We start from the raw sequence: 20,759 nt of genomic DNA on the forward strand, positions 1-20,759 counted from the left end.
GCAAGCATACCTCACACGGCCGATTTTAGGCGAGGGCATCGGGCAGAGCTCCGAGGGGAAAGGGTGGCATGAATTGGCAAACGCAGCCCAGGGACCAGAAGCAGCTTTGTAACGTTCAGGAGCAAGCTAGGGCCTGGAAAGGCCGCCAGCTAGCCACAAGCATGCAGGCCAAGGAGGGATCGGTCTGCGTAGTGGTTTCTGAGTGACACTCATGGGGCTCACTGCATTGGTGCCTAAACCACTGGGGGGTGGGGGATCCTAGGGCAACACTTGGCTCCCCGGAGGCACCGTGGGCACTTCTAACCAGGCTAACTTTTCCTGTCCGTCCTTTTCTGGTGGCTGCTTCTCTGCACGGATGAGATGTGCCCTCACAGCCAGCAGGTCCCATGGACCGCAGCACTCAGCTCTGGCGGAAATTAGAATCATCTGGGGCACTTTTCTACAAACGTAGTTACCTCTATCGCAAGACCAGTTGAGTCAGAATGTCTGAGTATGGGCCTGGGCCCTGTGAACATTTTTTTTTTTTAAGATTTTATTGATTTATTTGACAGAGACAGCCAGCGAGAGAGGGAACACAAGCAGAGTGGGAGAGGAAGAAGCAGGCTTCCAGCGGAGGAGCCTGATGTGGGGCTCCATCCCGGAACGCCAGGATCACGCCCTGAGCTGAAGGCAGACACTTAATGACTGCGCCCCCCAGGCGCCCCCCTGTGAGCATTTTTTAAAACCTATTCCCAGTCATTCTGAGGTTGAGGCCATGGCTCAGGTGTTATACACGCTATTACCTAAGAGACTAGCGTGTGAGTGGTGAGCGTGCTGAGACTGGTGGGGATAGTGGCAAACTAAAACGTGCCCCGCTCAGCTCCAGCCAGATATGCCATGAGGATGTTCTGTTTTATTCGACAGAAGCTAGAGAGAGGGGTTTAATGTGGATTGTATCAATTTTTGTATAATCTGGAAGGCGATAAAAATTTGCATGGTAGATTTAGCCCCTGGGCCATCAGTTGGAAGACTCCCCCATCATCTATTAGAGCTGTCTCTGCCTTGTCCTCTCGTGGATGGAAAAGGAAGGTCAGGGAGAGGAGGCTTGTCAGACGTCCCAGAGCAGCACACCCACATCGTCCACCACGCAGGCCAGGGCTGCCTTTCCAGGCCACCTGCAGTAGTCCACGGGTCCCCTAGAGATGTTTGCTTCCCAGAGGAGGGTGGAAAGACCGAAAATGCATGGCGGGGTTGGCAGGGCCCTCCAGGAAGAGCGGTCAGCACACTGCCTTTGGGTAAGCCGAGACAGTTCCTTTGTGCTCTCCTTCATTCAGCTTCCCCATCAGCACCTGCCATATTCCAGACGTGTCTGGAGACTGGAGAACGGAGACCTGTAGACCAGGTCTGTCCCTCAAGGAGCCCAGGGTCGCTGAACAGACTTGTCCACAGCACCAAGTCCTGGGATGCTGGCGTGGACGGCATGCTGAGATCGTTGGGAAGAGCACTTCATGCTCCCTGCAAGTGGCGTGGGTAGTGGGGGGGCATGGAAAGCAAGGGCTTTCAAAGGACTTGACACTTGGCAGGGCTTTGGGGGACGAATAAGTAGGCCCTCTCCAGGGGGCACGGTGACACATGCCAGAGAAACACACCTAGAGCCCCATGCAATTGTGCCTTTGCTGCAGAAATGTGTTTATCATAATACCCTTCCGATCAGAAGTCCATTGAAGGATGTAGTTTGCACTCCCGGTGTGCTGCTGGCAGCTCCTGACTCCCCCACGCTCCCCCATCACAAAAGGAAAGCTGTGTGTGTGCAGTCATTGGACCTCACAGAGATGGCGTCGCAGCGGCCGGCAGCCGATGGAGGGCTGATGACCAGGGACAGGGAGGGGCTGGAGCTGAGAGCCGCCCTTGGCTCCCGGAGCCGTGGCTCTGCGGCCCAGCCTGGATTTGTGGTTTCTCTTTCAAATCGAAAAACCCTCTCCTTTTATGTGTGAAGGGGAGGCTTGAATAAGGTTTCGCTGGCTTGCCGGCTTCCTCTGCTTGGTTCTTGACAGAGGAGACAGACGGCCTCGTGCTGGGGAAAAGGCCATCTGCCTCCTCCCACCTGCCACATTGTCTCCGGTGGGCGCCCTGGGGCCTGGCTTCTGTGGGGCTTATGGCCCCCTCGGAGCTGGGTCATCTTTAAATGATTCCATTGCCCTTGATGCCCTTCACCCATGTTATAGAAGAAGAAAGCAAGACCCGAGAAAGCCCATGGCACCAATGGAATCCGTGCATAGGGCCAGCGCGCCCTGTGGAGCACATCTCATTGTCTGACTCCGGCTCTTCTGTTCCCTTCTTCTCCTGGGTCCCCATCTCCCCACTTCCTCCTGATACAAGTCATTCAGCTCTTCTTATGGACTGTGTCCAGGGCCTGCACACCTGTGGAAATCCACAAAAGCCACCCAGATGAGAAGCAGAGGCTGTTTATTGAGAACCAGCTCTAGCGGAGGGGAGCCAGCAGCTGTCACCGGCATCTGGCAGAGACTCAAAGGCAGGCAGAGGAGGGGATAAAGGGAAGGCCGTGCCCCACTGGGGGGTGGGAAGCTGGAGGCAGGCCAGCTCGCAGCAGGCATCCTGCGTGATTGCTGAGGTTGCATTTTGGCTTTCTCCAGTTGACCCAAAGTTGGAAGTTGAAACAAAAATTAGGGAGACTGTCCGTTGGTAATCAAGTCCTGGCCACCTGGGGCCAATTGTTACGGGAGTCATATTTGGCTTCCTGGACCATCAGGAGAGACTGCCATCTGAGTCCCTGCAAGTGTGACCGAGAGCACACTGGCGTCCTGGGCCAGCTCCCAGAGCGGATGGGTTGGTTCCCCCGGCAGGGTGCTGTGGGTTGTGGGTCCTTGCTGGTTTTGTTTGCGGCCTGGCCATCGTCTGCGCGTCTGTTCAGCTGCTCACAGCCTGCCTTTCAGCTCAGTGCGGCAGTTCCTCAGGAGCACCTGTTGGGGCCTGGCTGTGGGCACGGACAGGTGAGTTATAACCCGGGGGTCCGAACTCACAGGGCACTTAGCCCTCGAAGCTTCTCATGGAGGGTTTGACACGTGTCATCTCAGTTAACCCTCTTAGCACCAGCCGTTTGGGATGGATAGGACAACAAAGACTAGACGCGGTCCTTGAGGAGTCCCCGGGAGAGGCGGGGGTAGAAGCAGACAGCCACCTTAACACCTGAGGGGTGACACAGCAGACATTTACGGGAAGTCTGGTGGGCGGCCTGGGGAGGCAGAAGTCAGGTCTGCTTTGCACACGTGTGCTAGTTCGCTAGGGCTGCCAGAATGACGTACTGCAGCCATGGGGGCTTCACCAACAGACCTTTACTGCCCACGGCCGTGGAGGCGGGCGTCAGACGTCGAGGGGTCGGCAGGTTCGGTTTCTTCAGGTGCCTCTCTTCTCTTATAGGCGGCTGCTTTCTCGCTGTGTCTTCGTGTGGCCGTCCCATGCACGTCTGTTCCTGGGGTCTCTGCATGTCCTCTCTTTTCTTCTCAGCACACCAGTCAGATGGGATTAGGGCCCCCCTAACAGCCTCATTTGAACTCGAACACCTCTTGAAAGTCCTCACCTCCAAACAGAGCCACACTATGAGGCATGGGGGGGTGGGGGGGTAAGACTTCAACATAGGAATTGAGGGGGGGACCCATTCGTCCCAAAATATGGGGGAGTCAGAAACCTCCAGAGGAAATGGTTCGGAGGGGTCACTGGACAGAAGGAAAGGGGGAATTCCCACGACATCGTTCAGGAAGATGGGAGGTGTGTTTGGGAAATGGACTAAAATAAAAATGGTACAAGACTGAACATAACGGAGCAGAGGGATACGGTGTGGCGTCAGCAACTGTCCTGAGAGAGTGAGTGGGCCTCAGGGAGTCCGTCAGGAAGGAGCTGGGGCAAGTGACCTGGAGGCAGTGGGATTTGGGGTGGGGGGTGTCTCCCTCCCCTTCGTGCTTTGCCCCGGCCCGCTGGCTTACTTCTCTCTAGCTGAGGGCACTGAGTGGCTGCAGGGGGAGAGAAGAGGGAGCCCAGAACTGTGCCGGAATGCAGGGCAGACACTGCAGCCTTGCAGTGGTCCGTTGGACGCTGATGTCTCGGTTTCAGTCTGGGATCGGGCTGTGCTGGGCACACAGCTTCTGTTCCCTCCGCACAGCTCACCCCCGGAACTGCAGGGTCCGGGAGAGTGTGTCTCACCTGAGTCATTCACAGTTGCTGACAATCGAGAGCTCCTGCCTGATCCAGACGTGGTGATGAGATTGTGGCCTTTTGCATCAGCTTTTGCCTTCAGTCCTCAAGGATGTCTGTTCCCTGGGGTTACATGGCCGAGCTCAGGGGGGCGAAGACCAAGCTGTTTGTCACCCCTGTGTGCACACTTATGAGCAGTGGGCCAGCCCTCCATAGTAGAGAATTAAAGGAATCCCAAGTACTATGGGCTTTAGTATCCTGAGGGTACTGAAAGGTGATCCTAGAGGTAGGGTCACCAAGGCCGGCATTTTAAGTCTGTCAGTCTTTCCTGTGAGGTAGGAAGCCCTGATGTCACCGTGGGCCCGGGACCCACCACGGTGAGGAGCAGCTCACCGTGTGGTCAGGCTGAACCAGGACCCGCAAGATGAGAGGCTGGGCTGTGATGCTCAAAGCCCAGGCGCCCCGTTCTGGGCATGCTGTCTTCTGTTTCCTCTGATCCTACTCTCACCCTCTGGCTGTGGTTGGATGCGGCCACTGGGGGGGCCCCCCAGCAGACCGGGGGGAGAGAGAGCAGAAGCTCAGCGAATATACTGCCTGGGCCACCTCCCTGTGAGGTCCACCTCATCCAGAAGTCACATCCCTCGAGGCAGCCTCCGCACGACTCTCTCACCCCTGCGACAGCACCCTGCTCCGAACCCAGCGTTCCTGCACAATCCCTCGAAGTTCCCCTACTGCTGCCTGTACCTCTGTAACCAGCTCGTTGCAGATAAAGCCTCTGTGGGGATCCGAACTTGAGGGCGCCGTCTGTTTCTGGTTGGGCCCCGACTGATGCCCTTTGCCACTTATTAGCTCTTTCAGCTTGGGCAGGCTGTTGAACGGCCTCGGTTTCCCCGTTGGTGTTGTGGAATACTCACGGCAAAGGCTCTCCCTCATAGGGCTCCTAGGAAGATTGACTGAGCTCATCCCTGCACAGCCCTGGGGGTCACTGCAACCCCAGCACTCGCCAAGCAGGACCTGGCCCGTAGCGGTAGGTGTTCAAAACCACGCGCTGAGTGGGTGAATGAGCAACTTCCCACCACCCGGTCGGCGGAATAATGACCCCCCACAGATGTCCACGTCCTACTTCTTGCAGCCTGTGACTATGTTACCTTACGTGGCCAAAGAGGCTTTGCAGATGTGAGTAAGTCGAGGACCTGGGCGTGGAGAGAGATCTGGGTTAGGTGGGAGGGCGCGGAAGTTCTCCCAGGGGCCTTCGCAAGGAGGCAGGCATGCCAGAGAAGGAGATGTGATGGTAGAAGCAGAGACTGGAGGGGTACAGACACAAGCCTCTAGAAGCCAGTAAGCTCAAGGCACAGATTCTCCCCTAGAAGCTGAGACCGTACATAGCTCTGCAGCATGGTTTTCGTCCTCTGAGACCGATCGTGGCCTCCTGAGCTCCAGAACTGTGAGATGATAAGTGTGTGCTGTTTTAAGCTAACCAGTTTATAGTCCTTTGTTACGGCAGAGTGGCGGGCGGGGGGCTCCTGCCTCCGTATCCCCACTCTGCTTGCTTTGCTTTTCCTGTTCTCCCACTCGACCTCACTGTGGAGCCAGCACTGTGCCCCAAAGCTGAAACCTTCTCCAAAGAACCACCATGCCCTCCTCTCTGCTGCGTTATTTCCCTCGGAGCCTCCCAGCGTTTGATCCCTCGTGTGGCACACAGGCTAAACGTAGGTGGAGCTCAGAACTCCTCTCTGCGTGTCTTGTTCAGACCCCCAGTGGGGCCGAGCTGGAGACCCTCTTTCCTCTCCAGTGCAGCCCAGAGCTGGGAGACCTGCTTTCCTCTCCAGTGCAGCCTGGAGCTGTTCTCAGAACATCTAGGCAAGCATGCGTTGCTCCGGGAGGATCCTTGGCAACAGAAGAGCTGTGTCTTTGCCCTATTACTGCATGTCAAAGCACCCTAAGATTAATTGGTTTTAAACAACAATGAGCTGTTCTCTCCAGCTCTGTGGGTTGCCTGGTCTCTGCTGGGCAGTTCTGCTTGATGTCGTGTAGACTGTGGTCACCTGTCTGGGAGGGACGTCCCTCAGCCTCCAGGGCCTCACTCCCTGTGGGCTCAGATCTGCTTCGACTGCCTCACGGCACAGTGGGTGGACTCCCAGAGGAAGGAAGTAGGTAGTGCCCAGCTTGATGTTCCAGAAGGTCACTTCTGCTGCGTTCCATTGGTCGGAGTGGTGTCGGGGCCAGCCCAGGTTCAAGAGGTGGGAACTCGGCTCCACCTCTTGATGGGAGTTGCTGCAAAGTCTCAGTCCAAAAGGCCTGAAGGACCAGAGATCTTGCTGGGCCATCTATGGATGGCTTTCTGGTTGTTTTTTTTTTTTTTTTTAAGATTTTATTTATTTATTTGACAGAGAGAGAGGCAGCGAGAGAGGGAACAAAAGCAGGGGGAGTGGGAGAGGGAGAAGCAGGCTTCCCACTGAGCAGGGAGCCTGATGCGGGACTCGATCCCAGAACCCTGGGATCACGCCCTGGGCCGAAAGCAGATGCTTAACGACTGAGCCACCCAGGTGCCCCTGTGGTTGCCTTTCTGAATTTCTTACCCATATCTCCAACAAATGGCACTTCTGTCATTCTTTATTTGCCAGCTGTTTATGGCCGTTCTTTGCCAGCCACTGTGCTAGGAACTGGGAGGAACTGGTTTACCACTGGGGTCTGAAAACCTGGCCCTGGCATTTCCCAGCTGTGCGACCTTGGGCAAGTGATTGAACCACTCTGAGCGTTCACTTTCTCATCCTAAAATGGGCATAATAATAATAATACTCCACAGGAAGTATATAAATCTCATATGCTGTTAATTTGTTAACTTCATTTATAAATCCTTATAAGCCAAACCGTGTCCTTTTTTCTGCAAAGTGACAGGAATAAATCAGTTCCCTATAGAGGGGACTCAGAGGCAGCCCGGAGAGGTATTCCTGCCACACGAGCAGGAGAACATGTCTCTCCTGCATGTCGCCAGCCCCTGGAAACCAGCAGGCCCAGGACTCGTGTGCACACCCGGGGCCCTGGGACGTTGTTTGCAACTGGGCATCGTCTCAAACCTGCAGGGCTCAAGGGAACATTTCTCGCCCCCCGTGTGACGTGGGGCTTCGCAGTTCCCCTTCATTTCCCTCTTCCAAGCTCTCTTTTGCTCCTGGCTCTGAGATTTAGAAGTGCCCATCCCCCTGCCCTTCTTCCCCACTTCCCATTCATTTCTCTAGTTGTTATATGACTCTAAGGCTTCACTTGAGGTTCCGGTTATATGTTTTGAATGGGCAACCGATGCACACAGTACAATATTCCAAGGGTCAGAGAGGGAAATAGGGGAGAGTAAATCTCCCTCTGACTCCCGTCTCCAGATATCCATTTCCTCCACCCACAGGCAACTACTTACCAATTCTAGAGATACTCCATGCCAGTGTGGACGTGAATGTATTTAATGTTGGTCGCATTTACAGTGTATTGCCACAGGCAGTCACTGGGAGAAGCACCTTGCAAGTAAGAAGTCACTTCAGTCTTGACAGGCCTGCAAGGTCAGTGTTATCATGGCTTTGTTTCCGATGAGGAACCTGAGGCGGGGAAGGGATCAGTAACTTGCCCAAGGCCACACAGCGAGGAAGGGGGGGTCGGGACTGTGGGCCCACAGCCAGGGCCTCTTCGTGGAGCTCCTTTGTAGAATGCGTCCACTACTTTGCAACTTGTCTTTCTCGCTTAGCGGTATATTTTAGCAAGTGGCCAATGTCCGTACAGGGGCAGTCACCTTATTCTTTTCAGGAGGCAGATGGTTAGCACTTGGCTTTAGTGAGTTCCAGCCCCGGTTAGAAGAGTTTTCTCGCCCCTTCCTTGTGTCCGTCCGTGCAGATGTGGCTTTTGGAAACTTGACTCTTGTCTCTTGGCCCCTCTGTCTGCTGTGGACAGCAGCTGTCTTTGTGCTGAGCATGGACCAATGGAAGGACACCTGCCTCACCCCAACAGCCGGTCGCCCTGCAGGGGGGCCCTTGCAGACAGCAACATGATTGCTCATTGATGCAGGGTCACGGCCATGGTGCTGATTGATCCGCGGCGGGCAGGTATTCTTGGAGCTGGCACATTCCCTCACCACCCGGCTAGGTAATTACCACAGGCCGGCCTCATCTGCCCTTTCGTGGAATCAGCAGGCTTCCTCTGTCCCCTGGGGTCAATCCGGGGCCTCTGAGTCAGACCTGGCGGTTGTCCAAGATGGGGATGATGTGGAAGTAATAAGAAGAACTTGGCAAGGAGAGGTCCATTAAACAGACACCGGAAACCACACTTCAGTAGGGATGACAAATAAGGGAGAGTCACGACGGGCTCTTCTCAGGCCACGGACAGTCTTGGGAGCCGGATGGAATAGGGTCTCCTCCCAGAGGCCCCGTCCATCCTGGGAGCCCAGCTTGTTCGACTTTGAACGCTGGTGTAAGAGACAGCAGAAAGAAACCCGCAGAGCCCCCACTAACGCAGCCCCCTGGGACCAGAGGACTGAGGCCCTCTGTGTCCACGAGAGAGGCTGGCCAGGCCGGGGCATTGTTGTGACACCACCATGGAGAAGTATGTCATGGCCCCCAGGGTGAGAAGCAGGGCCAGCTGTGGCTGCTGCTGTGAGTTTCTGGAAGCTTAGCACACCAGCCCAACAGGTGGCTGGGTTCTCGCCAACACTTCTGTTCTTCCTCTGATGTAGACACGTCAGAGAAGACCTCAGGCATTCAGGGGAGGGTGACATAACATCCCGGAGTTAGATGGGGCTAGGACTTTGACAGGTGTGGTGGATTCCATCCCAAGAAACCTGTGTTCTTTGCCCTCCCCTTGTGACGGAGGCCTGGGAGCTGCTGCTTCATGGTTCGGTTCCCGCTCAAAACTTAGCAAGTCCATTGTGAACGACGTGGCATTCATAAACTCAACGTCAATTCTCTAGGCCCCACTGGGTGTGATACGCGACTGCTGAATTTCTGAACGCTGCATCTGAAACTAATGCTGTACTGTATGTTGGCTCATTGAATTTAAATTAAAAAAGGGAAAATAAATACATTCTCTAGGCCCAAATGATTTCGCTGGAGAATTCTATCAAATGTTTAAATAAGAAGTAGCATCAATTTTACATAGTCTCTTCCAGAAAAGAGAAGGGAAGGGCGTTTTTTCCAACCCATACCATGAAGCCAGTAGTGCTTTGATTTCAAATTTATATAAAGATGGTACAAAAACTATAGGCCAGTGTCTCTCATGAACTAAGACACAAAAATTTTCAGCAAAACATTAGTGATCAAATACAGCAAAGTATAAAAAGAATTATATGCCGTGACCAAGTGGGATTTATTAATTTTTCCAGATATATGTCACTTGAAATGCATTTGACAAATCAGTGTTTTCTGTTGTATCAAAGGCTAAAGAAGAGTCACATGATCCTATCTGTTGACACAGATAAAGCCTTTGACCAGCTAGGAATACAGAGGAAGTGCCTTAAATTGGTAAAGAACATCTATAAAAATCCTATAGCTAGCATCAGACTTAATGATGAAATGTTTTCCCTGTAAATTTGAGAACAAGGCAAGGATGTCTGCCCTCATCCTGAAAGTTTTAACTACTGCAGCAAGACAAGAAAAAGAAAGAAAGGCATGGAGATTGGAAATGAAGAAGTAAAACTGCCCCTGTTTGGGGTGCCTGGGTGGCTCAGTCAGTTAAGTGTCAGCCCAGGTCCTGATCTCGGTCCTGGGATTGAGCCCGGCTTCCGGCTCTCTGCTCAGCGGGAAGCCTGCTTCTCCCTCTCCCTCTGCCCTTTCCCCCTGCTTTTGCGCTCTCTCTCTCAAATAAATAACACCTTTTTATAAAAAACTGCTTTATAAAGAACTATTTGCACATGATATGATTGTCTGCATAGAAAACTCCAAGGAATCTATAAAAAAACTAAAAACCAAACCCTTCTAGAACCCATCAACGAGTTTAGCAAGTTCCCAGGGATACAAAATCAACACAAAATATGCACACCTATTCTCGAAAGCTTCCTCTGGCTTCCTGTCTCACAGAGAGTAAACCCATTATCTTCAGAGGTCTCTGAGGCCCTGCCTAGCCTGGTCCCAGCCCCACCTCCACCTCTGTTCTTCTTTCGCCCCCCCTCCTGGCACATCGCCCCCTTCTCTGTTCCTCAGATGTGACAAATGGTCTCTACTTTGGGGCCTTGTACTTGTGATTTTGTGATAGCTTTCCCCTGGGCTGTTTCCTTCTCATTCTTCACTCCGATCTGAAGTGCCTTCCTAGCCATCTGAAATAATCTTACTTATTTATCTGTCTTCCCCCCCACACCACTCCCCACATGTGTAAGCTTGTTAAAGGGAGACACTAGCGTTCCCCGCGCCCTCCCCGCGGTCACGCAGCAGCTCAACCTATGGCAGGCGCCTGGTGAGTGGGGGTTGAATGACGGAGTGCAGGCTGTCCTGGTGTCAACTGTGTCTCAGTGACTTTCCCGTAAGTCACACATCCTGCCTGCACCCACCTTCTCTTTTATTTTCCCTTTCAATTCCTGCTTTAATGTTCACTTTCAATTTTGTTTCCAGCAAAGGCTCCAAAACCCAAGAATTAAGTCTCATGGGTCTTGTACCTCCCTAACAGAAAGAATGCCTACTGATGGAGTGCTTTCACTTTTCAAAGAGTATCCATTTCATGTTCAAGTGCAGGGCTGAGTGTCTAGGAGGTGCTTAACAAATCCTCGGTATCAGGCAGCATGTCCGCTGGTCACAGCACGGAGACCTTCCCGGGGGGCCGGCCAGACAGAGCGGGGGCCCACAGACAGGAGGAGAGGGACTAGAACCAATCAGAAGCAGGGATTTGCCGAGTCTCTACTCTGAGAACAGGTACTGCAGGGTTAGGGAAGCGGTGTTGGAAAAAGCGGGGTGTCCAAGTGGCCCACTTCTCCCAGGGAGCCTGGCTGGTGTTCAAACCCCAGTTTGGGAGTTGGGGGAGGAAAGTCAGACATCTGGGGGAGAGGTTGGGGTTTGACCTGGGACACGTTATTTTATCTCTCTGCAAACTGGGGGCTCATAGGTTACTAGAAAATGAACATGCTGATGGCGGGGAAACCCGGAGAACAAGCATCTGGAACATAGCAGTGGTCAAGAGCTGTTAGCTGTCCTTACTACTTCATCAGCCCCAGGCCCCGCGAGCTGAACTTCGGGGGTCCAGCCGAAGGGCTCTTTCCTGGAACCCCTCCCCCACTCCAGCCTAGCACCCCAGCACTTGGCCAAAACAGTGGGAGCCCGATTCACCAGAGGGGCTGACACTGTCTCGCCTCGGCCCCCTTGGAAGCTCAGCAATGGAAAGTCCCCCTGCTATTCTAACTTCAGCGCAGCCCCTTTGATGAGCGGGATGCCTTTAAGGACCGGTCTGCGAAGGGTGCAAGCCCTGCCTGCCCAGCTTCGACTCTGGGCTGTGAGAGAGGCCACCTTTCAGGCAGACCCATCCCCTCCTCCTCACAGCTGAGCCTTCCCTCAGAGCCTGCCGCTAAAGGAAGGCCAGACTTCAGAGAGCAGCCTTCCCTGCAGAGCGGAAAGCTGGGGCCTGGCTGATAGTGTATCCACAAGTCTCTTAATCTTTAGAGCCGTGATCCCCAGAGGATGCACTAAGCAATGACTTGGAAAGCTGCCTAAGCTCTGCTGAGTGAAAAAGGCTGGTCTCAAACAAGTGTATAGTCTATGAATGCTTTTTTTTTTTTTTTGAAGATTTATTTATTTATTTGTTTGTTTGTTTTGGGGTGGGGGAAGGGCAGGGGAAGAGGGGAGGCAGACTCCCTGCTGACATGGGGCTCCAGCTCCCATCTTCTGGGAGATCATGACCTGAGTCTGAGTCAAAAGCAAGAGTCTGGGGCGCCTGGGTGGCTCAGTCGTTAAGCGTCTGCCTCAGACCCAAGGTGTGATCCCAAGGTCCTGTGATCGAGCCCCGCATCGGGCTCCCTACTCTGCTGGAAGCCTGCTTCTTCCTCTCCCACTCCCCCTGCTTGTGTTCCCTCTCTTACTGGCTGGCTCTCTCTCTCTCTGTGTCAAATAAATAAATAAAATCTTTAAAAAAAAAGAAAAAGCAAGAGTCCCCCAGGCCCCTGCAATTTTGTTTTTTTTTTAAACTAATACCTGTCTCTTCATCTGTCTGCCCATCCATCCATCTGTTAGTATGTACGTAAAAAATATGGAAGAATGAATAGCAAACAACTCCGGTACTCTCTAGGGGTGGAAATACATGGGATTTTCGTTTTTCTCTGCTCCATGTTTTTGTGATGTCTATATTTTTGCGATGAGTACGCACCGCTTTTTTTTTTTTTTTAAGATTTTATTTATTTATTCAACAGAGATAGAGACAGCCAGCAAGAGAGGGAACACAAGCAGGGGGAGTGGGAGAGGAAGAAGCAGGCTCACAGCAGAGGAGCCTGATGTGGGGCTCGATCCCATAACGCCGGGATCACGCCCTGAGCCGAAGGCAGATGCTTAACCGCTGTGCCACCCAGGCGCCCCACGCACCGCTTTTGTGAGCAGGAACTGCATTTGAAGTTCAACAAACCATAATCAGTCAGGATGGGCCAGTTTCACATGAGGAACAAATAATCCCAAATCTCAGTGGCTAAAACAACAAAACATAGTTACGGTTGGGACAGCGTTTAGTTTCTGTGACAGTTCCGAGCGCCGCCCAGTGCTAGGCCACCTGCCGCGCTCGGTGACGAGTGAGGGCTGGACCGGACGTGGCTTGAGCATCGAGCTCCCACGATAGCACAGACGGTGAACACAAGATTCACAGAGAAGGGAAGGGGGAAATGGAATGACCGCCCCTTTCCTCAGGGCAGGGGGACGCATCCAGACACCAAGACGGGGCCGGGATCAGCCGGGGGGATTCTCCAGAGCCAGGAAGCCGGAAAGCTTTTCATCTAACTGATGTCGTTTTAATAAATGCTCAGCATGTCTTGCCAAGTCTCTTTCCTGCTGTTCAGTAGCTTTTCTCTACGTCTCTCTCTCGCCCCAGCTATGACTCCAGGCTCTGCATATCTCCTTCCCTCGCAGGCTCTTAGAATGGGCATCACCCCGAGGCTTTTGCAGCATCACAGCCCCTCCTCTTCGGGCTGGGGGAGGAGCAGAAGGACAGCAGCCCTGTCTGTTCGGAGTGCTCAGTACACGTTTCCGGAGCCAGTGCTTATGGGTTCAGGAGATGCAAAGACCTGCCCCTGCTCAAAACCCAGTTCTCTCCAGTCCCCGGGCACCCTGGGCAGGAGGCCACCACGCTGCTATGGTCTGGGTTTCTGGACTGTACCATGATTTGTGTTCTTTCTCTTCCCTGCACCTTAGGCAAGGACAGGGTTAAATGTGTATTGAGCACCTACTACATGCCAGGCGCTGTACACATTATCATCTCCTCCAATTTTCCTAACACCTCACAGGTGAGCTTTATTGTCTCTTCTAGCGATGAAAGAAATAACTCAGAGAGGTTTGGTGATCTGCTCAACACCACACAGCATCACACATCACGGCAGCTAACATCGGATCCTGGATCTGTCTAGCTCCCAAAACACCATGGGCTGCCTCCAAAAGGGGGGGGGGAGTGAAGGGCTTTATAAGTAGAGTTGAATGCAGGGAATGATGGTTCCGTGACTGGAGAGGCTCAGAGCCTAACAGACCCATGAAAGACTTAACTCTTCCAAGCTTTACAAAATGTCCAGTCCCTACGTGTTGAGGTTATCAGAAGGCCAAGACTTCTCTGTCACCCAGCATGGTTAATTAAAAAGTAGAAACCCAACAAGGCATTCCTGCCTCCTGAAAGGTTTGCTCAAGAACCACTCTGAACAGTAGGCTCTTCTTCTGAAGCTCTTTTGACCCTCGTGACTTTCCGTTTTGGCTCCGTTTGGTTGGACCCCATTCTGGGAAAGGGCAACACTCATTCCTATCAAATTACAGACCTATTACTCCCATTCACACACACCATGATGTGGGTTAGCCCTGATAAGGAACAAACAGATTGCCACAGGCTGACTTGACCACAAACGCCCCAAATTCTTCCAGCTGCTCCCAGCCTGGCACAGGGCTAACCCACATCATGGGAGTGGGAGCGGCGGGAAGAATTTGGGGCATTTGTGGTCAAGTCAGCCTGTGGCAATGTTTGTTCCTTATTTATCAAGTCTTTCCTGAGCACCCTCTCTGTGTCAGGCCTTGTGCTGGGCACCCAGAATACAAGGATGAACCTCACTGGTCCTGGCCTTCAGGGGGCTTCTGGTCTAGCCTTGGGTCTTAGCTTCTGGTCTTAGCCTTGGTAACGTGGCTTCAGCCTCTTTCTTCGGGGCCCAACTCCGACTTGTTGTAACATCTTTCCTGGACCTTTCCCAGAGCATCACTGTCCTCTTCGCTGGGCTCTGCCAATACCGCCCACCTGTGGCCTGGGGTTCTCACACCTCACACGGCCAGCTCGGCCTGGTTTCCCATTTGCTGTTCCTTCGGCTCCTGCCCTCTCTCCCTGGCCCAGTGGTACCTGGTTACCCACAGTGGAGGAGCAGTGCCTCTTCGGCCTGGGCTCTATCTATGAGACTTTGGAGCCGGACCACACACGCATCTGCTCTCCATCCTGAGCACGATTCCCCCAAACCTGGATGCAAGCAGCGAGTGCCTATCACCCTGGGAGGCAAGCCTGTTGGAGTTGCAGGCAAGAAAGCCCCTCTGGTCACTCTGGGTGTCTCTGTTCCTGGATGTTGTGGCCCCTAAGCCAGCCTCAGGAATGATGTCAAACTTGCTACCCTGAGCGAGGGTGAAAGATGCTGAGGACTTGCTAGCTTGGCCCTGACCCTCGGGGTTTGTGTCTGGGGCACTGGGCAGAGCCTTCCAGCAGCCCGCTTTCCCAGACTACATGGTCTGTCTCCACCATGCTGAGCAGCAGAGATGGCAGGCAGGGGAGGCTCCCGGCAGTCAGGGATGCTTCCTCGGGACCCCTACAGTGGGAGCGGACTGCTGGGGCAGGGTGCTAGGTCAGGCCTCTGAGACCCCCGGGGAGCACCCTCCGATCAGCTTTCTTGGCCCCATGGGCCCTGACTCTTCAAGCTGCTCACGGAGGCAGGCTCCTAAAAGGCTCCCAGAAGCCGTCTGCAGCGCTGGATGCTTCTCACAGTTCCAGGCCACTCTGGGGCTGTCATTAGACTCAGGCCCGAAATGGTTTCATAAAGGGCTCTTTTTTTTTTTTTTTTCTTAATAGCAATTCGGAACATGTCAAAAATCGAGGATAACAAAACCAAGAAAAGGGAGATTCTCTTCCCCACCCCCACAGCAGTTACCCCCGTCTCCCCCCAGCTGTGGGGTCTGGCCCTGGGGTGTCAAGGGACAGGGCCAGCAGGGCATGGGACCCCTACAAGGTCATGTGCTATGCACCTGTGACGCTGGGGCCGTGCTTCTCAGCTCCCCACTGCTTGGTGCCTCAGACACCTGTTCCCCAAAGGCCTCCGGACTCTGCGAGCCTATCCAAAGCAGCAGAGGACGGTCTCGTGTTCACTCTAGCTTCAGGCAAAGAGCGTTCTCTTAATAAGTCCAAGTTCGGCCAGTTAGAAATACAAGCCTAGCATGTAACGCCTTACTAACTGGGTTCCTGCATTCACTGGGTGCCCGGCATCATTTTTCAAATCTGTCTGTCTGTCCGTCCATCTCACATACTTACACAGTACTTACTGTGTGCCTGGCATTGTTCAGAGCCTTTTTTTGTGTGTTAATTCACTTAAATTCACAACAGTCTTATAGAAGAGTCTAGTACTGTCCTCATCTTACAGATGAAGAAACTGAGGCAAAGATATACAATTTGCCCAAGGTCACGTAGTCAGGAAGTGGCAGATTCTGACTGTGAACCCACAAACACCAGGCCCCAGAGCCTGGCTTGGTCACAACCATACCATATGGCCCCCCCCCTGCCTACGTGGGGCTGTACCCCCATCTCATCTGTGGCAGGTTCCAGGAGGGGAGGATCCAGCACCCAGGCGTGAGGAAGCCTTCCCAGAGTTGGCATTCCTGACTATGGGAATGAAAACAAACCTGGGGACAGTTGACAACTGCCCCGTCTATAACACTGACTGGCACCTGCCACCGAGCTCAGCAAATGGAGCTGTGCCCTCAAAACTGCCCTCTTCATCACCAGCAGCTGCCTCGTGGAGGCCAGACAGGCTCCCTAAGGGGCCCATGACAGGCCCCACTGGCAGATGGCTTGTGAACTGGGGATTTGGGGGTGCGGCCACAGCCAGACCACACAGAACGTGGCAGGCACATTCTCAGAAAACGAGGGCTCAGGGAAATGCACCAAACAGAAACCGAACAGCCAGGAAAATTGGGCCAATTCTCATCTGAGAACAAATGTCCGTGCCAGGCAAGTGGCTTCTGAAAGCCTCTGGGAGGCAGTCACCCCTGCCCTCCACACCCCCCCTCCGCTGGTGTAAATGCACCTGGGGCCCAGATTCCGCATCCGGCAACAGCATCCAGCGAGAATTGAATCACATTATTCTTATGGGAAGTAATAACAACTTTTCCATTTTTATGTAATAAAAAGGAATGACTCAATTAAGAAGAAATATGTGGAATAGAAGTTTGGCAGAAATTGTGAGGGTGATACTCTGATTCCTTCATTTGTTCATTTGCACACTCGTCCAACACAGAGTCCTCCACGTGAACCGGGCACCGTGCTCTGGGCATCTTTCCACAGCAGAGTGAAGCCCCAGCATCGTGCAGCTCCCGCTGTCACGGGGGAGATAGCCAGAGCACAAACAGGTCAGCATGTTAGGTGACAATAGACAGTGGAGGGAAATACTGCAGGGGAGGAGGCAGAAACCCACAGGAGAGGACCCTACGTCCACTGCAAGGACATTTGAGCAAGGACGCGCACTGCAAATATACTGGTCAAGAGCATTCTAGAAAGAGAGAACTACAGGTGCAAAGACCCTGAGGCAGCCGTGTGCTTGGAGTGTCTGGCAGAGGCATGCGTGGGAGGCATTGGCCCGGACGCTCTCCAGCATCCCTTCCAACACGGTGACCTTGTAAGTGTGATCTGGATAGGGGTGTTTTCTGATTTAAGGCATGGCCATCTAAGAACCTGGCTGCTGGGGGTGTCCTGGGCTTGTGGGGGACAAACTGTGGTTCTGCTGATGGAGCTTTGGGTTCAGGATGTCCCTGAAGGTGGGAAAAGGAGAGGCAGACCAGCTAGGCCCCCTGCATTATCTGTTCGTCCCCGGGATGTGGAGTGGGAAGAGTCATTATTCGACCAGTATTGGTTGAGTGACCACAAGGTGCCCCTCAGAGGGCTGGATGGAGGGAACAAAGATCAATCAGGTATAGTTCCTGTCCGCCTGAGCCCCAGCAGGGCAGAACAGGGGCCCGGGTGTGGCTGGTACTCAGGTGTGGGTACAGAGAGTGTGCGGGGGCGGGGTGGGGGGCTCTGCCTTTACTGCCGAACCCTGGGAGGGGCTGCTGGCACCTGAGAGCAGCTCATCTCCCACAGCTCGGGGCTGCATCCTGGAGGGTCCAAGGGAGGAGGGTGGAGCACAGAGGGAGGAGCAGGACCCGCCACATAATCGGTGCCCCCAGCGCAAAATGAAAATGCAGGGTCCTCATTCAAAAAACAGGAGGACGGTGCCATTGAAGGTACAGAAGCCGTTTCCTTTTTCCCCGAGGTCGCTCTCAGGGTGTCACGGTACTTTTCCCTTGCTATTGAAGGTCCTTCTGAGTAAGGAGAAATTAACACTTTAAATTATTAGCGTGAATTTTACTTTTCATCTTTACAATGCCAGTTTAAGATGGAGGTATCAGATCATTGACTTGTATGTATTAAGAAATTACACAATTTGTATTTTGTGGCCCATTTCTAGAGGGTGCCTTGAGTGGGCCAGGACAAATTCAAGCCAGACTCAAGTAGGTTGGACGGAGGGAGGGAGGAAGGGCAGCGTCTCCTAAGTGCCTCGGGCTTTCCTAGCCCCATGGTGCAGGGCACACGCACATGACCCTTCCGGCCTGACGGCTCCCCAGCGTGCAGGACGCCCACACTCTGCCCTGGCCAGGGATGGGATCTAGGGAAGTGCGGCCAGCATCTCAAGGATGTTTTGTTTTGGTTTTTTTTAAGATGTATTTGTTTATTTGAGAGAGAGAGCGAGCGTGTGTGAGTGGGGAGGGAAAGGCAGAGGGAGAGGGAGAGAACGTCAAGCAGACTCCACGCTGAGCACAGAACCCAGCCCGGGGCTGCTGGCCCCATGCTCCACCCGGGACGCCATGGGCACATGTGCCCAACTGATGCTCATGCCCAGGCCCCTGCAGGGGTGGAGAGCTGCCACAGTTGCAGAGCAGGGGCGAAGAAGGGGAGGCCAGGCTGTCCTGGAGTGTCAGGGGCAAGAGGACTGGCTGCTGAGAATGTGTCCTGGGGAGGCAGGGGGAGACCTGACACTCTATGACTCCAGCTCTATTTATCAAACAGATTCCAGGATAAAATTAAGACTTTAAGAAGGCAGCATAGAACATTCGCTCTCAGGTGTGGGACCCTTCTGAGCCTAGGATCCATCTGACTGCCCCGGTCACAGGCCCACAAAGCTGGCCCCGGGGAGGAGAGGGGAGGTCATTGTTCAGGTCCCTTGACATTTCTGGGCCTCAGTTTCCTTTAGGCCAGACAAGGTGACAGGGTGCTCCTGAGTCAGGTGGCAAAGGAGCTGACGGCAATGTCCTGTGTGGACAGGCGCTGGGAGAGCGGCAGCCACCAAGGCCTCCACCGGCCCAGCCTCTTTATCTCGGGCTCGTGGCAGGTCCTGCTTTTCTGTCTCCCTCATTCTCCTGCTGCCAGCAGGCTTCTTTAGGCCTTCCCCAATGTTTATTGAGCACCTACTGTGTGCCGGCCAAGTGCTGAGCGCTTGGCACGCCGCTGATCTTCACAGAGCCCCGTGCTGTGATAGGAACAGCAGTGGGTATGAGTGCTGTGTGCCGGGCCCCGTGCCCCGCGCTTTAGCCACGCTGACGGAGGGACCGCTCCAAGGACAAACACCACGAGGTGGCTGGTCGTAGGATTAATTAGTCCCTGTCTGCAGATGACAGTGAGATGGCACGTGGTTCAATGACCGAGGGAACAACTTTCAGGCGGCACAGCTGGGGTTTGAACCAGGCAGTGGGGGTCCCAGATCCCCCACTCTTCAGCCCTGCATTACACTACTTCCCCACGGACTCTTGGTTTCTGCCCCTCTTCCCTCTCCCTGCCCGGGGCCCCCCGGGGCTCCCCGGCTTCTCTCTGTAGAACAGAGCATTTCAGCTTCAGCGCAGAGGGACTTCCACGGGCCCAGCTCACCTTCTCACCTGGGCTCTGTCGCTGCTCAACTTTCCCAGGCTCACCCGGCCAGCTGTGGCTGAGCAGGGGAGTGGGGTCGCGTGACACAGAAGGACCTTGGCTGTCCCTGGTGGCTCCTCGAGCAGGGAGGGTGCTAGAGAGTGGTGTCCCTCAGCGGGGCTCTGGCCGTGAGGAGTCCAGGGACTGCCCGCCCTGACCTGTCCTATTGAGGCCCAGAGTCGACGCCTTGTCTGAGGGAGGAGCTGGCCCGTCCTGACCCTTTGTCTAGGCCTCGCTTCTGTCAGGAGAGCCTTCCATTCCAGAGCCCAGCTGACATGGTGGGGCAGGCCCTCCTCCTCCATACACATGGAGTGAGCCCCTTGGGGGACTGCCTGTGGCTGGGGTACCCTCGCTGCCTTCCTGGCCCAGGTGCCGCTGTCCCTGTAATCTGTAGGTTGCCCCCTTTCTTTCTCTTCTTCCCACACATGGCAGAGCTCCGCCTGGAAGGGAACTTTCTGCACCGCCTCCCCAACGAGGTCAGCACCCTGCAGCACCTCAAGGCCATCAACCTCTCCCGGAACCAGTTCCGTGACTTCCCCGAGCAGCTCACCACCCTGCCAGCCCTAGAGACCATCAACCTGGAGGAGAACGACATCGTGGGTGAGCGGCCCTGGCCATGTGGCCCCTGCAGTTCCTCCCTCTGCCCTCCCTTCCCTGAGGGGTTCACAGGGCACAGACGCGGGGCTCCAGGGTCAGACCTTCACAGACCGGAGGGCAAGGGTGAGCTTTCTGGTCTGAGACATCTGGGCACAGGGCACTGAGCCTGGAAAGGGAGCCATTCTTAGGCCCTGCCACCTGCTGGGGCTGGGTTGGACAGCGGCTTCCACCTGGCGGGTAGAAGGCTAGGCTTCCTCGCGGCCTGCCCTGAGCCAGCGCGCCGCCTTGGCCTGCAGGCTCTGCCTCACATCTCTGTCTGACGGCCCAGGCCGCCTCCCAGACTCCCCAGCTGAGACCCTGTACCCCTCTGCTCCCTCCTGAGGCCCCCCGTGTCCCTCCCCGGCCTTCACAGTGAGCCCTTCACTGTTAGTAGTCAGGGGCTGCTAGGCAGCTGTGTTCAGAGCAGCCTCTCTGAGCTTTCCAGTGCGTATACACGCTCCCCCCGGGGAACCTGATGGTCTCCCGCCCCAGGCTCAGAGTGCCTTCTGCAAACAGCAGGCCCAGCTAGTGGCCCTGTCCTCCTCCTGAGACATTTCCACCTGAGC

The 20,759-nt window shown here is 54.4% G+C and overlaps 1 protein-coding gene across 3 annotated transcripts in view; it reads left to right on the plus strand.

Annotated features, from left to right (window-relative positions):
- LRRC20 (leucine rich repeat containing 20) overlaps positions 1-20,759 on the plus strand; it is a 113,098-nt gene that overhangs the window by 67,694 nt on the left and 24,645 nt on the right. For all 3 annotated transcript variants that reach the window (XM_045783685.2, XM_045783684.2, XM_087863057.1), the window contains one exon: positions 19,990-20,157. In XM_045783685.2, the coding sequence (XP_045639641.1) occupies positions 19,990-20,157 (168 nt within the window). The remainder of the gene's footprint in view (positions 1-19,989; positions 20,158-20,759) is intronic.

The sequence above is a fragment of the Ursus americanus genome, chromosome 6 (assembly GCF_024610735.1).
Source record: "Ursus americanus isolate L20-20 chromosome 6, mUrsAme1.1.p, whole genome shotgun sequence".
Taxonomy (NCBI): Eukaryota; Metazoa; Chordata; class Mammalia; order Carnivora; family Ursidae; genus Ursus; species Ursus americanus.